We start from the raw sequence: 12,087 nt of genomic DNA, 5'->3' as shown, positions 1-12,087 counted from the left end.
ATGCGATATAAAATTTAATTGGACTAATGCTTTTGACTTTTTGACTGTCATTTGTGTAGAAGGGAGTAGTTTAAGCAATTTGAAGCACATACATTTGTTTCTTTTATTGTATACTCCTTATCTACATTTATATTTCTATGAGGATGTTTACTCATACTTTTTGTGCTCCCCAACTGCAAAACCCCCCTAATTTCTCAATAATGTCTTCCTTGCTTATGAGGAACTTATCCAATTTCCTAAATATGAACAAATATGAAAGGAGATTGGGAAAGAGGGAACGCACACAAGGCAACAAGGTGTCAGAGAAAAATGGAACTGGTAAATAAGGGGATTAAAAAGAGAGGAGGGAGCACTGTAAGGCTCGAACTAGCACGGGATACTAACTGTCTGAGCCAGTGAATGCAGCTGTAATTACAACTCAATCAAAACTCCAATTTAGACCAAGACAGAGTAGATTAGTGAGACAGTGAACAGTCAGCTAAATGCTCACAAGCGTGCAATGGGTGCAGGAGTGCATGCCCGTGTTTGTGTGCAAACAGACACCTGCACGGCCAGTGCGCACTGCTGCTATGCAACAAGCATTTAGTCTCCATCCAAAATACCTATGCTTTCAGGACCATGTTAACATGCTAACGTGTTTGCAGTGATCAAAAGTAAGAGGTGCCCATATAATATATGTATTAACTATGCCAAAAAAATAGAATGGTAAGAAAGAGATGGACAAAAAAGAAAGAAAGATGGAGAGAGAGGTCTAAGGCTGGCAGACAAAGTGCCTGCAGCCCACATAATGTAATCTAAGCTTCCTAGAATTACCGTTCACTTGTCAAGGCTAAGGTCAAATGCCTGACATTATCAAGACACAACAAAGACTCTGCTATCAGTCGCTACACTGTATTCTGTCCACTGTGCTCGCACTCTGAACGGGCAAGTGTGAGTGTTTCTGCACGTGTGTATGTGTGCACGCACATAACTACACGCCTGTGTGTTTAAGCACACCAGGAGGATTATTTTGATCTTGTACTCAGTGTGATAGGGAAATTACGCAATAGCATCTATGTAATAGTGACGTACATAAACCTTAACAGCTGCTGTATGCGCGCATGCACACACACAAGGACAAACACACACATGGGCAGGCACTTATTGCCCATTTTTAGAATCCTGTGCACATTAATATCCAAATGGGAATAAATACATGCAAGGTTATATTTATGTGCTCGGTACCATCCTCCTCACACATTAATAATAATAATAATGATAATAATAATAATAATAATAGATGGATTGATTTCAGGTTACACAAAGAGATTTTACATTAAATAACCAGAATTGCTGCTTTGCTGTTCTAGGCCTGTGCCTACCAGTTAAGCCAGCAGCCCCCAACCCCCAGGCCATGGACTGGTACTGGTCCGTGAGTCGTTTGGTACCGGGCCGCGAGAGTTGAGGCTCGGGTGTGAAATTTATGGTTTTCAGGGTTTTTATCGGTTTTATTTTGTTGTATTTATCCACGACACCTTAAAGGCCAGTTCGTGAAAATATTGTCGGACATAAACTGGTCAGTGACACAAAAAAGGTTGGGGACCGCTGAGTTAAACTACAGCTTACGAACACGTCTGTCCAGACAAAGGCAGTGGAGGCTGTGAAAAAAGCAAAAATGATCATAGAAACTAACACATTCAAACAAATAACGGATAAACATCGTGAGTTTTGAGTAGTGATCTGAACATCAGTGCTGGCTTGGAGATAATGATCCAGGAGGAGAGAGCTTTAAAGAATTCTTTCGCTTGGTCCTGATTGGGGTTGACAAGAATTTGGCATTAAATGAGTAGAGGCTGATGGAAGGTGTGTGGTGATGAACAGAAGGACTCTGAAATGGATTCTGGTGTGGGACAGGAGCCCAGTTAAAGTTTTGAAGGGACAGGAGTAATAGTGGTTGCAGGACTACGGCATTTAGCAGAGTTGTACAGGAGTTTGATTACTTGTACTGTAAAGAATGCAGTTGCAGTAGCAACATCTGGATGTGCTGGAGGCATGGATAAAAGTTTTGGAAGTAAAGAAAAAAAAAATTCCTGGGGAAAAAAATGTTCTTTGCTGCGACACGCTGAGGTTAAAGGAGAGAAGTGCCAAAAATTACTCAGACGCAGAGTGGAGTTGCTGATGGTGAGGCACATTTGGGGGTTTGGGACCAATCATGTCCTGACTTATCATTTTAGTTTGAGCCAGTAAACTTTCATCTGCGATTTAATGGTGCTGGTGTCCAACCACATCATGTTGAAGTATGACGCTATCAAAGGGAGAGGATCCAGAGGATGAATAGAAGAGGGACAAGCATTAAACACAGGGGATATCCTGTGATAGAGGTGTGCCTGGGCTTAAGTTCATGAACTGTTGCTTTGTTGTTTGAAATACATGACTGAGAGGCTGTGGCAGGGTTATTAATGTCGGGACAAAAGAACAGTGTGGTTGTTGGTATCAAAACTCGTACTGAGTTCGAGGAAGATGAGGATGCAGTGTTAATCAGAGGCCGAATGAGGAAGGGAGAATGGTGAGAAGAGATAAGTACACACTGGGGAATTCCCCAAGGAACTACATGCCTAACAAGCATGTAAAGAAATGTGTGTGTGTGTGTGTGTGTGTGTGTGTGTGTGTGTGTGTGTGTGTGTGTGTGTGTGTGTGTGTGTGTGTGTGTGTGTGTGTGTGTGTGTGTGTGTGTTGGGGGGTAAGGATGTCCATATCCATTGTGATTGTTAGCTGGTGTATTGCAACTCCTAGACACAACCATGACTGTGAATATGAAAGTTCACCTGATTGTGGACAGGTTGCCACAGACAGCCCTTCAGTTTCTCCTGTATGAAACTGAAGGCCTGTAGTGGCAACCTGCCACTGCATGTGGCGAATAAAATTTGAACTTGAACTTGGTTCCAGAAACTGTACAGCCACTTACAGTTATTATTATTATTAAGGCGGACATGGAAATCACCTGGGATAGGAACAAAAAGGTGAGAATGCACACAACTGGACCAGAGATGGAGATCGATTTTTTTCAAGATTTGGATAATTAGTTCTATGAATGAAGACTTGCGATCTGAAATCAACACGACGACGAGTGCAATCAACACCGAGTATGAGACATGTCCTCCGCGAATATGTGCATCTACATCTTTGACTCTGCCTTCTTCCTATCCTCTCCTGTCCTCGAAAGATCTTTTCTCTCGTTGTAAAAAGCCTCTCTTTCCCTCTGTGTTTCTGTTTTCCACTCGTGCTCTCTGTAACTCTCCTGTTCTGCCACTCTTATGTTTCTCTGAAGTGGCTGAAAGAGTGAGAGAGAGGGAAAGAGCTGCAGATAGTGGGAGGGAAAGGCATGGAGATAGAAAAGAGGGAGGGTATGCGAGTATGTGGGGGAGGGTAGCACTGCAATCTCTGGCAAAGATAGCTGTGACGCACTATTACACAGACACACACACACACACACACACACACACACACACACACACACACACACACACACACACACACACACACACACACTTGTGCTGTGGCATTCAGGGAACCATGGTGGGTGGGGGCTGGGGAGGTGAGAAGATAATGAAGCCCAAGAGTAGAACTCTTGTCGGGGGCCACAAAGAGAAAATCCTGCCAGTACTTTCAAGTTAGACCTGGAGGTTGAGAAAAGGAAGGAAGCTGGGGTGAGCATGCTTTCATTTGATGTGTGAACAAGCACAGCAGAAATGTTAAAGGAGAGCTTGAGATTCAGAAACAGCAGTACAAACAGATTCCCTGTCTCAGTCACACGCACACAAACACACACACAGGGTTTCCTGTCCCTTGCTTGTAACTACGGGTGGAGACGGGTAGAAACAGGAAGGAAGTCCAATCTGAACTTCCTCACAGAGTCAGGCCCACCCCAACGACACAGCATGGCAAGTTATCTTTTTGTCTCACACCCACATGCACTACCAGTTTCTTACCGATGGTGCGACGTAGCTCCTCACACTGGCTGATGTGCGGGAGTTTTAGCATCTCTTTCCATTTCTTGCTGCGGCCATTCCTCTTTCCTCCTCCACCTGAGACACAAAATGAGAGTTTCCTCGTCAGCCCATCTATGCTTTAATATTGCATTTGTAGTCTTTAACAGTTTCCATCCATTGGCATTTTCAACACAAACATATGAATAGGGCTGCTGTGAGGACATAAGCCCCACCCATCTGCTGTTCAAACCTACTGTGTGCAAGGATCAGCCAATCAGAATAAAGAAAGGGAGAGGAGCTAAAACAGCTTGTTTTTATTTAGTTATCCTTTACTTCATCCAATAAGGATTATTTTTTAATTACGGAAAACAATTCTAGTACAGTCAAAAAACATAAAGGTGGAAATATGGAAATGAGCACAATAGGTTCACTTCAAGTGTTAGGAAAAGTCTCAGTTATAACCACATGTCTAAATTAAAACCTCTCACAAGAGAAAAGATTTTAAGACATTTCATAACTATCAAAATGAAATGAAATACTTCAGACTTTTTAAGACTCATGGGAACCGTGTGTGCGCGTCTATGCATGTGCGTGTGTGTGGGTGTGCACAAGCTTGTTCATGTTGACCTTGCTTTGACCAGAGGCCAGAGCAGGTGGTTCATCTCACCAGTCGCCTCCATGCATCATGGCAGGGCATGTGGTGAAGAATGTTGACAGCTTCAAAGATCATGGGGCACACACATATTGTGTGTCTCTCTCTCTCGTAAATGCGTGTGCGTGCACACACACATACACTCGCACGCACACACAGTAATGTTGGGCAGTCGTCTTGGCAGATCAGATGACCCTGATATGAGTGGTAAACGATCTCAAGGCCCAACAGCGCTCTACAGAGGACCCCAGTCACTCTGTATATTTCACAAGGAATCTCATTCCAATAGCAGCAGGGGTGTGTGTGTGTGTGTGTGTGTGTGTGTGTGTGTGTGTGTGTGTGTGTGTGTGTGTGTGTGTGTGTCCAGAGAAATGGGGAAGAAAAGAAGTCAGGAATGGGAAACAATCCAACTGAGGAGGTTTGCCTGCAGACTGTCTCATCTGGAAATCCCTTGCATTTCCCCTCGATGACCTTCTCATCTCAAACTCTTGCCTCAAGCTCAGCTACACCGGCTATGCTGCAGACATTACATAGTCCACACCCAGCCAGATCCTTTACACAAAATCTACGCAATGTCCAACTGAGCCAATGTAAGAATATAGCAGAAAGCTATCCATGTAATTCATAGTGGGCAACCAGTACTCTTGTATCCTGCCTGTAGCACACTCATGCTATGTAAGTTGTAAGTACAAATCCAAAGTGGATGGTTTCCTGATATTTGCTAGATGTGAGCATGTGTGGATACTGTTCCAACCTTATTCCGTGGACATTATCCACAGGTCATCATTCCATCATTACTGGATCTCACACACACACACACACACACACACACACACACACACACACACACACACACACACACACACACACACACACACACACACACACTTAAAGAGAAAATCTGATATTTTATAACATCTGTCTGCAAACTCGGCCATTATTAAAATAAGTGATCAACATTTTAAAAAGTAGCTCGACACACATTTGCTGATTACAACATCATTTGATTAGGACTGGTATTTTATGGTTTACACAATGCCAGTAAAGTTCCTCTGTGCTATCTCACAGCTTTCCTGCCTTCTCTTCACTATCCTTTCTTAATAAAAGCTACAAAGCGTACATAAAAATATATAAAAACAATGATCCTTGGAGGACCATCCTGACAAAGCACATGGTTCAACACAAATTCACAATTACCCATTTTCCACTATTATGATGGCCTACTTGTGCATCCCAAATCATTGCTAACAAAGGCTGGGGGAATTATACAAGGAAGACAAAAAAATAAATAAATAAATAAAAATATCACAGTTGTATCTGTGAATAATCTATGAATATTCCCTCCCACAGCCGCTTGCGTCAGAGGTTCCAGCTATTTTGTGGTGCCAGCTTTTAGGGACTAGGAGCAGTCCTTTTTTTCTAGTAGGAATACAAAGACCTGGTTCTAGATTAATCTCGTTCATTAGGGCTGTTCGATATAACGATATATATCGGATGACGATATAAAAACGTCTATCGTTTAATTTTATCGTTTGTTTCGTGGTGTCGCAAAATAAACTGTTTACGGCAATATTTTTTCATCGTTTTGATGGTCACTGTAGTGGCTATATTAATTTCTTAAAGTTCTCTCTTTCTCTTGTATTTAATATAACCACACTACAGACGAGCAAGCATATGCATTGTCGTTAGCAACAACGACGATAAAACCATCGCGGCACGTGTCCGCTTATTTATTTTCCACATAAACATTTCACAATAAAGCTCAAGATCCTGTTGAGACTTTTCAAAATAAACTGAATCACGTGAAAGAGCAGAGTGTTTACGGATGAGAAGCAAAAAAGAGCCGCCAGGTGCTAAAAAATAAACCTTAGACTCAAACGTTAGAACAGGCTTTTCCCCGCAGCACGCTGTGTAATAAATACTCACAAAGAAAACGGCAGCCGTTACAACTCATGTCTAAAAATGTATAGTTTCATGCATCGGTTAAAACACTCGACTCCAGGTACGCAACGTGCAGCTGGAAACACTTCACGCAAGTCGAGCTGCCCGAGATTCACAGAATTTACAAAAAATGTTGAATTTTTGTGATTTATATCGTTATCGGACGATAGATGTCTTATATCGGGATATGAGATTTTGGTCATATCGCACAGCCCTATCCATCATCAGTGGAAAGGGGACAATAAAAAGATAAAAATAGCTAAATGTCTTTAGCCAATTCTCATCTCTAATCATTTCATATCTGCCTCTGGACTGTCTATTATACAAAAAGGATGCAAATACAAGGCAGTCTACCTTCCTGAAAACCTCCTCCCTTCAGACAGGCTTGCGTGTTTGCTTATGCCGCAGACAAATGGATGATCAACACTCTTATGACTATGTCTGAAGATCTCTGAATATCAAGAGCCTATGTGTTTAAAAGTAAAATATGCAGACATGTGAAAATCTGTCAACAATCCTGGAATAGATAAAGTTTTTTTGTTTGGTATGTTTTCCCATGATTTGGTTAAGCGGAAGAAAATGGATGAATGGATGGATAGTTGTGGACTTTTTGTGGATAAATGTTTGAAGCTTGTGGTAAATTTATGCAAGTGGTTACCTGATTTTAAAACATGCAATACTGACATTTTATGCGCTCACAGTACTGTGACAGTCAACAAGGAGAATAGGGGCCAGTATTAATGTTTGATAAGTCTGTGCATTTCTAATTCTGAAAATCTTTTCTTTTAAAAATTTAAAAGTAGATGCATTTCTGCATGTTTTAATAATTAAAAAAAAACATTAGTATTTATATGTGACAAAAAAATTATATCAGGGGAAGAGAGCAACCCATCTTCTTGTTTCACAGTCAGTGAATTTAAAATGATTAATGTTGGTTTTTCTCGATTACTATGTTACATCAGTACATCAGCCAGCCTAAGTGTGAGTGAGCAACATAGACAGTTTGATTATGAAAACAGAGAGGGAAATCCTCTGCCCCAAAGTTCACTAGACACCAGCTGGCCTGGCAGAGACATGTGACAGCTTCAGCACAAAATCTCACAGGAGGCCATGACGGTCAAACACCTGCAGAACGAACAGTGTGCACGCTCAGAACACTACAAAAACAACATCCTCATACATCTTCTTCTGCATCAAACTACTTTAAAAAATAAAATATGAAAGAGTTCAACTTTCTGACTTTGCTGTCTGTTGCTTGTTGATTTTCACCCTGAACAAACTGCCTGAATTAGTTTTACATGCAACATGCAACAGTAGTACACACATTACAAAAAAAAAAATGTTTTTTTTTCTTTTAACCGTGAGAAAACTTACACTGTTTAACTGGAACTGCTTGTTGATATATGAAGCTTTTAAAATCATGTGGCATCAGGTTGTTGAAGACAGGTATGCTGACGGACCTGTTGTGAGGCTCCAGGGCACACACACCACACACACACACATACACACACACACACACACACACACACAAAGCTATGTTTCCTTGTTGCAGGAAAACTGAATACACAAACAAAAGAGGCCAACGAAGAAAAATGTTGAAGCCAAATGTTGGATTGGCTGTTGCACAGCTGTTGCTGTGTGATGATGGCCAGTTGCAGGAAAAGTCTGCAAATATATTGAGCCAAAAACACTGCAAGATTGATGAATACAATCAAACTTGCTCTGCAGAAAGTAAGAAATAGACAGAGATTTACTTCTCTCGTGTTGCCTTCTTATACTGTGAGTAGGAAATGTGAGTGTTTCAGCTAATGGGCTCTATACTGTAAAATTACACGAGACTCAAATTTCCGATGGAAAGAAAGAGAAGGAAACAGGAAAGAACTGACAAAAAACACCAGATAGACAAAGATATTGAAAAGAAAAAAGATTTTAATAGCAAGCTTTTGAAGAATGTGTGTATGCGCGAGTGTGCTCATGCTTGTCAGAGCCGGCTGGGCCACCCCACCCTGTTTAAAGTCACTCTGACGTCAAAGCCATGTGTGCAGGCCCTTAATGCAGACAGGATGGAGCAAGTATTTATTTAACTTTGGTTCTCCCCTTCGAGAAAACGGGGCCCTCCATAAACACTGACTTCAGAGAAGTTTTGCTCATTCATAGCCGAGCTACAGCCAGCGCTGAGATCACCAAGCAAGATCTGCAAAAGTCCAACGCATGTGCTGCAGTGACGAGACAAAAAAACCTAAGACGGACTGAGGAAGTCTGACATCAAAAACAAGACATGCAGCTTGAGGATATGCGAGAATGCACATTCCTTTCCTGAAAGAAAAAAGTTATAGAAAGCGGGGTCATCCCGGTCGTACATCAGTAAGATGTAGCAACATGTCACCAGCTTTTCTGGTTTGAGTTAGACTGGCCACAGTTGCCTCACATCACTCCCCTCTCCATTTCCCCTTGTTTCCTGTCACTCGGTACTGTCACCCATCCAACCAAAGCAAAATGCCACAAAAAAGGCCAGAAAAACTGCTTTGGCAACAGCTGAATAGATGACCCAACATAACACTCAGCTTGTTTAAAGTAACTTTATGTAACCACGTCTTTCTTTTTGATAACAGCCAACAGTCTGTCATTTGTTAAAGGGGACACAAGTGCCATTTGTTCAAATGTGAATAGAGAAATTATATACGCACAAATATATATAAATAAATAAATACAAATTACAGCAGACAAAGTCACTAGCAGTGTTATTTATCTTCCTGAAGTGTATTTTAGTGTATTTTCTGAAGTTTCAAGTCTAACCGGTTAGACACGTATAAAACTGAGACTGCAGAAAAAATAAAAAGAGCACATGTGTACACTAAGTATCTTCATGGAGCTACTGTTTGCAGTTCTGTCTGAGGTGAGTTATGGCTGCTTTAATGAATGTACATTCATTGTCCTCTTTTGAGTCTGCTTTTTCTCCTACTCTGTGATCACTGGTGTGCTTGTAGCTCATGTGCAAGACAAATTCAGTCCGGTGACATCCCTATATCACTGCCTTTACCTCTTTCATCTCTCTTTCATCTCAAGTGAAAGAAGAAGCCAGACTGGAGGTTGCACATTCGACTGTAGCAGTATCGTTTCAGTGCAGCTCCCCCTGCCCAGCCACATCCTAATTCCTGCAGCAGTTACAAATCCACACTTCAGATTTGCCTTTTATTAATACCAGTTCAAATAGAGTTCACTAGTTATTTCACAGAATGTGTAATAGTACAATTAGGCCTTACAAGTGAGACAAAAACAGTTTCTGCCTGGAAACAGGTGAGACAAAACAGAGACGCAAATCAGTCAGACGATTAGTGCATCGAGGATGCATCTAAATCCAAAACAGCTCTGCACTCCATGGACTCCACAAGACGTCTGAGGGCTTTAGGCACCAAGCAGCAGAAAGTTCAGTAAGGTACAAGGTGAAGCCTCCGTGGATCGAACCTGTTTTTCTAACAACTTCTAGAGATCAGTTGAGTCGAGATATGGCGAAACCTTTGTCATGTTTTTCAAAAACATTACATGTTTTCTTTAGTGAATCAGATTATATTATCCCACCATCGCCATGAAGGGTCATAGCAAACTAAAACTGCAATAAAAATGTTAAGAAACTGCAATAACATTTAGGCAGGAGGTACATCTCGAAGTAATAACCACATAGACCCCAAGTTTGCTGGCCTTGATATGGCCCTTGTGTGGCTGGTGCCACTGACATCAGGAGGAGGGCAACTTTTTATCTCTGTGTGCCACAAATGATCATTTTAATACTCAGAAAAATACACTCTAACAAAAAACCGTTATTTAAAAATAAGATGAAAAGTCTTATTTGCTCCGATATTGGGAACTAGAAAACAACAGTTCTAAAACACTTAAACGACAAAACACCATCACCGAGTATTTTCTCTGCTGTGATTCCCAGCTTCTTCAGATGTTACCGTGAACATAGAGCAGCGCTGCTGTCATCACAACTCGTTTTTATTTTGAATCACCATATGGCGGAAGACGCCCGGCCATCTGATGAACACATGTCACATGCTGACACTCGGAATAACAGCCACAAGGCCAGAAAATCCAACTCGTCTGTGACAGTCACAGCCTGACCGTGGCAGTAAGCAGCCCGTATTCACACAATATGATTCAGCCAGTTAGGCTACACACTTACGCAGAGTGACTTTTAATGAGTACGTGAAGGTTTACTTCTTTGAACTCTGACATAAAAAGCTGCGTGAAGGTCAAAGATGGGGGTCACCATGTACTTTTGGCACAGAGAGAGGTAATAAGCCAAAAACATTGTTGAGTAAATTAACTACATTGCACATGAGAAACGTTTTTCTAACTTTCAAAACACTGATAATAATGTTTACCAGGATATTCTTACTCAGTACAATCACATCCTGAATATTCGGCGCTTCTTCTGATTTGAAGCCTGTCCAACAGCAGCAGCATAGGTGGAGGTTTGTATTGGACTGCCGCAGCCGTCTCCCAAAAACACGACTTAAATAGTAGGAAATGAAAGAGGGTCACACATAGTTTAGGCCCATTGTAATACGAGCATGCACACGCACATAGGCACAATGGAGCCTGGCCATGATAAATGAATGGTCTGTTGCTTTCCCAGTCACTCTCATACAGTGTGTGATTGGCTGGTGCAGCCCCTGATAAGGAAAATATTAGCTGTGAGTATCTGTGTTGCCTATTGAGAGCAAAGGCCCAGTGTTTGCGTAAGGTAATCCATCTGTATACTTGCACTGAAAGACACACATCAGCTGAGAGAGAGGAAAAGAGAAACATGTGAATATCAGCCAGCTCTGCTCTGCTCTACTCCTCACCTCGCTCACATGTTCTGATTCAGCCTCTTGCTGCCCTCCATATATAAACAGTTCTCTTCTCCCGTTATGCCTTCATTAATTCTTTATAACCAGACTTTCCTCCTCCTCCATATGGCCCTGAGAGAAAGAGTGGCTCGCGTGCAAAACTGCGAGGAACGCTGCAACATCACAGTAAATTCCAGTGACAACAAACGAAGAAGTGCGTGGCAGTGCGTGGGGGGGGGCAGCGGATCTCACATGAGGTAGGACAAGCAATTTCTCACATGAGCAAAATGACAAGCACGAGCACACACACACACACAGAGCACAGCACTTTGCACATAAACAAGCTCCCGTGCTCATTCCAGCAGCGTGCTATGGTGTTTTGCAAGACCTTTTCTTCCTCATGTCTCTGTGCTTGAGGTATTCCATTAAACCGAGCCGAGGCGTGCTTGAAAACTGACCCTTGTTTTCACAGTGTCTTAGGGGAGAAGGGGGAGGGAAGGACAGTACGGGAACATGGTCAGACTAAACTTGAGCAAGATACTGACAGACTTCATGTGGGTTTAAGAGAAGAAACTGAAAGGTTAATCATCTGGGAGTTATCTACAGCTGTCTCTTCGACGAAGGGTGGAATGGTTAATTTCATAGCCTGGCAGGGAAAACTGAAACACAGAAAAGAGGCCTTCCCAGAACG

At 42.0% G+C, this 12,087-nt stretch overlaps 1 protein-coding gene across 2 annotated transcripts in view; it reads right to left on the bottom strand.

Annotated features, from left to right (window-relative positions):
• The window catches only part of grk4 (G protein-coupled receptor kinase 4), a 53,475-nt gene that overhangs the window by 36,224 nt on the left and 5,164 nt on the right, over positions 1-12,087 (bottom strand). For both annotated transcript variants that reach the window (XM_014411961.4, XM_014411960.3), the window contains exon 2: positions 3,969-4,064. In XM_014411961.4, the coding sequence (XP_014267447.1) occupies positions 3,969-4,064 (96 nt within the window). The remainder of the gene's footprint in view (positions 1-3,968; positions 4,065-12,087) is intronic.

The sequence above is a fragment of the Maylandia zebra genome, linkage group LG6, assembly GCF_041146795.1.
Source record: "Maylandia zebra isolate NMK-2024a linkage group LG6, Mzebra_GT3a, whole genome shotgun sequence".
NCBI classification, from domain to species: Eukaryota; Metazoa; Chordata; class Actinopteri; order Cichliformes; family Cichlidae; genus Maylandia; species Maylandia zebra.
Note: the sequence above shows the minus strand (reverse complement) of the source record. Positions and strands in the feature narration are given on the sequence as shown.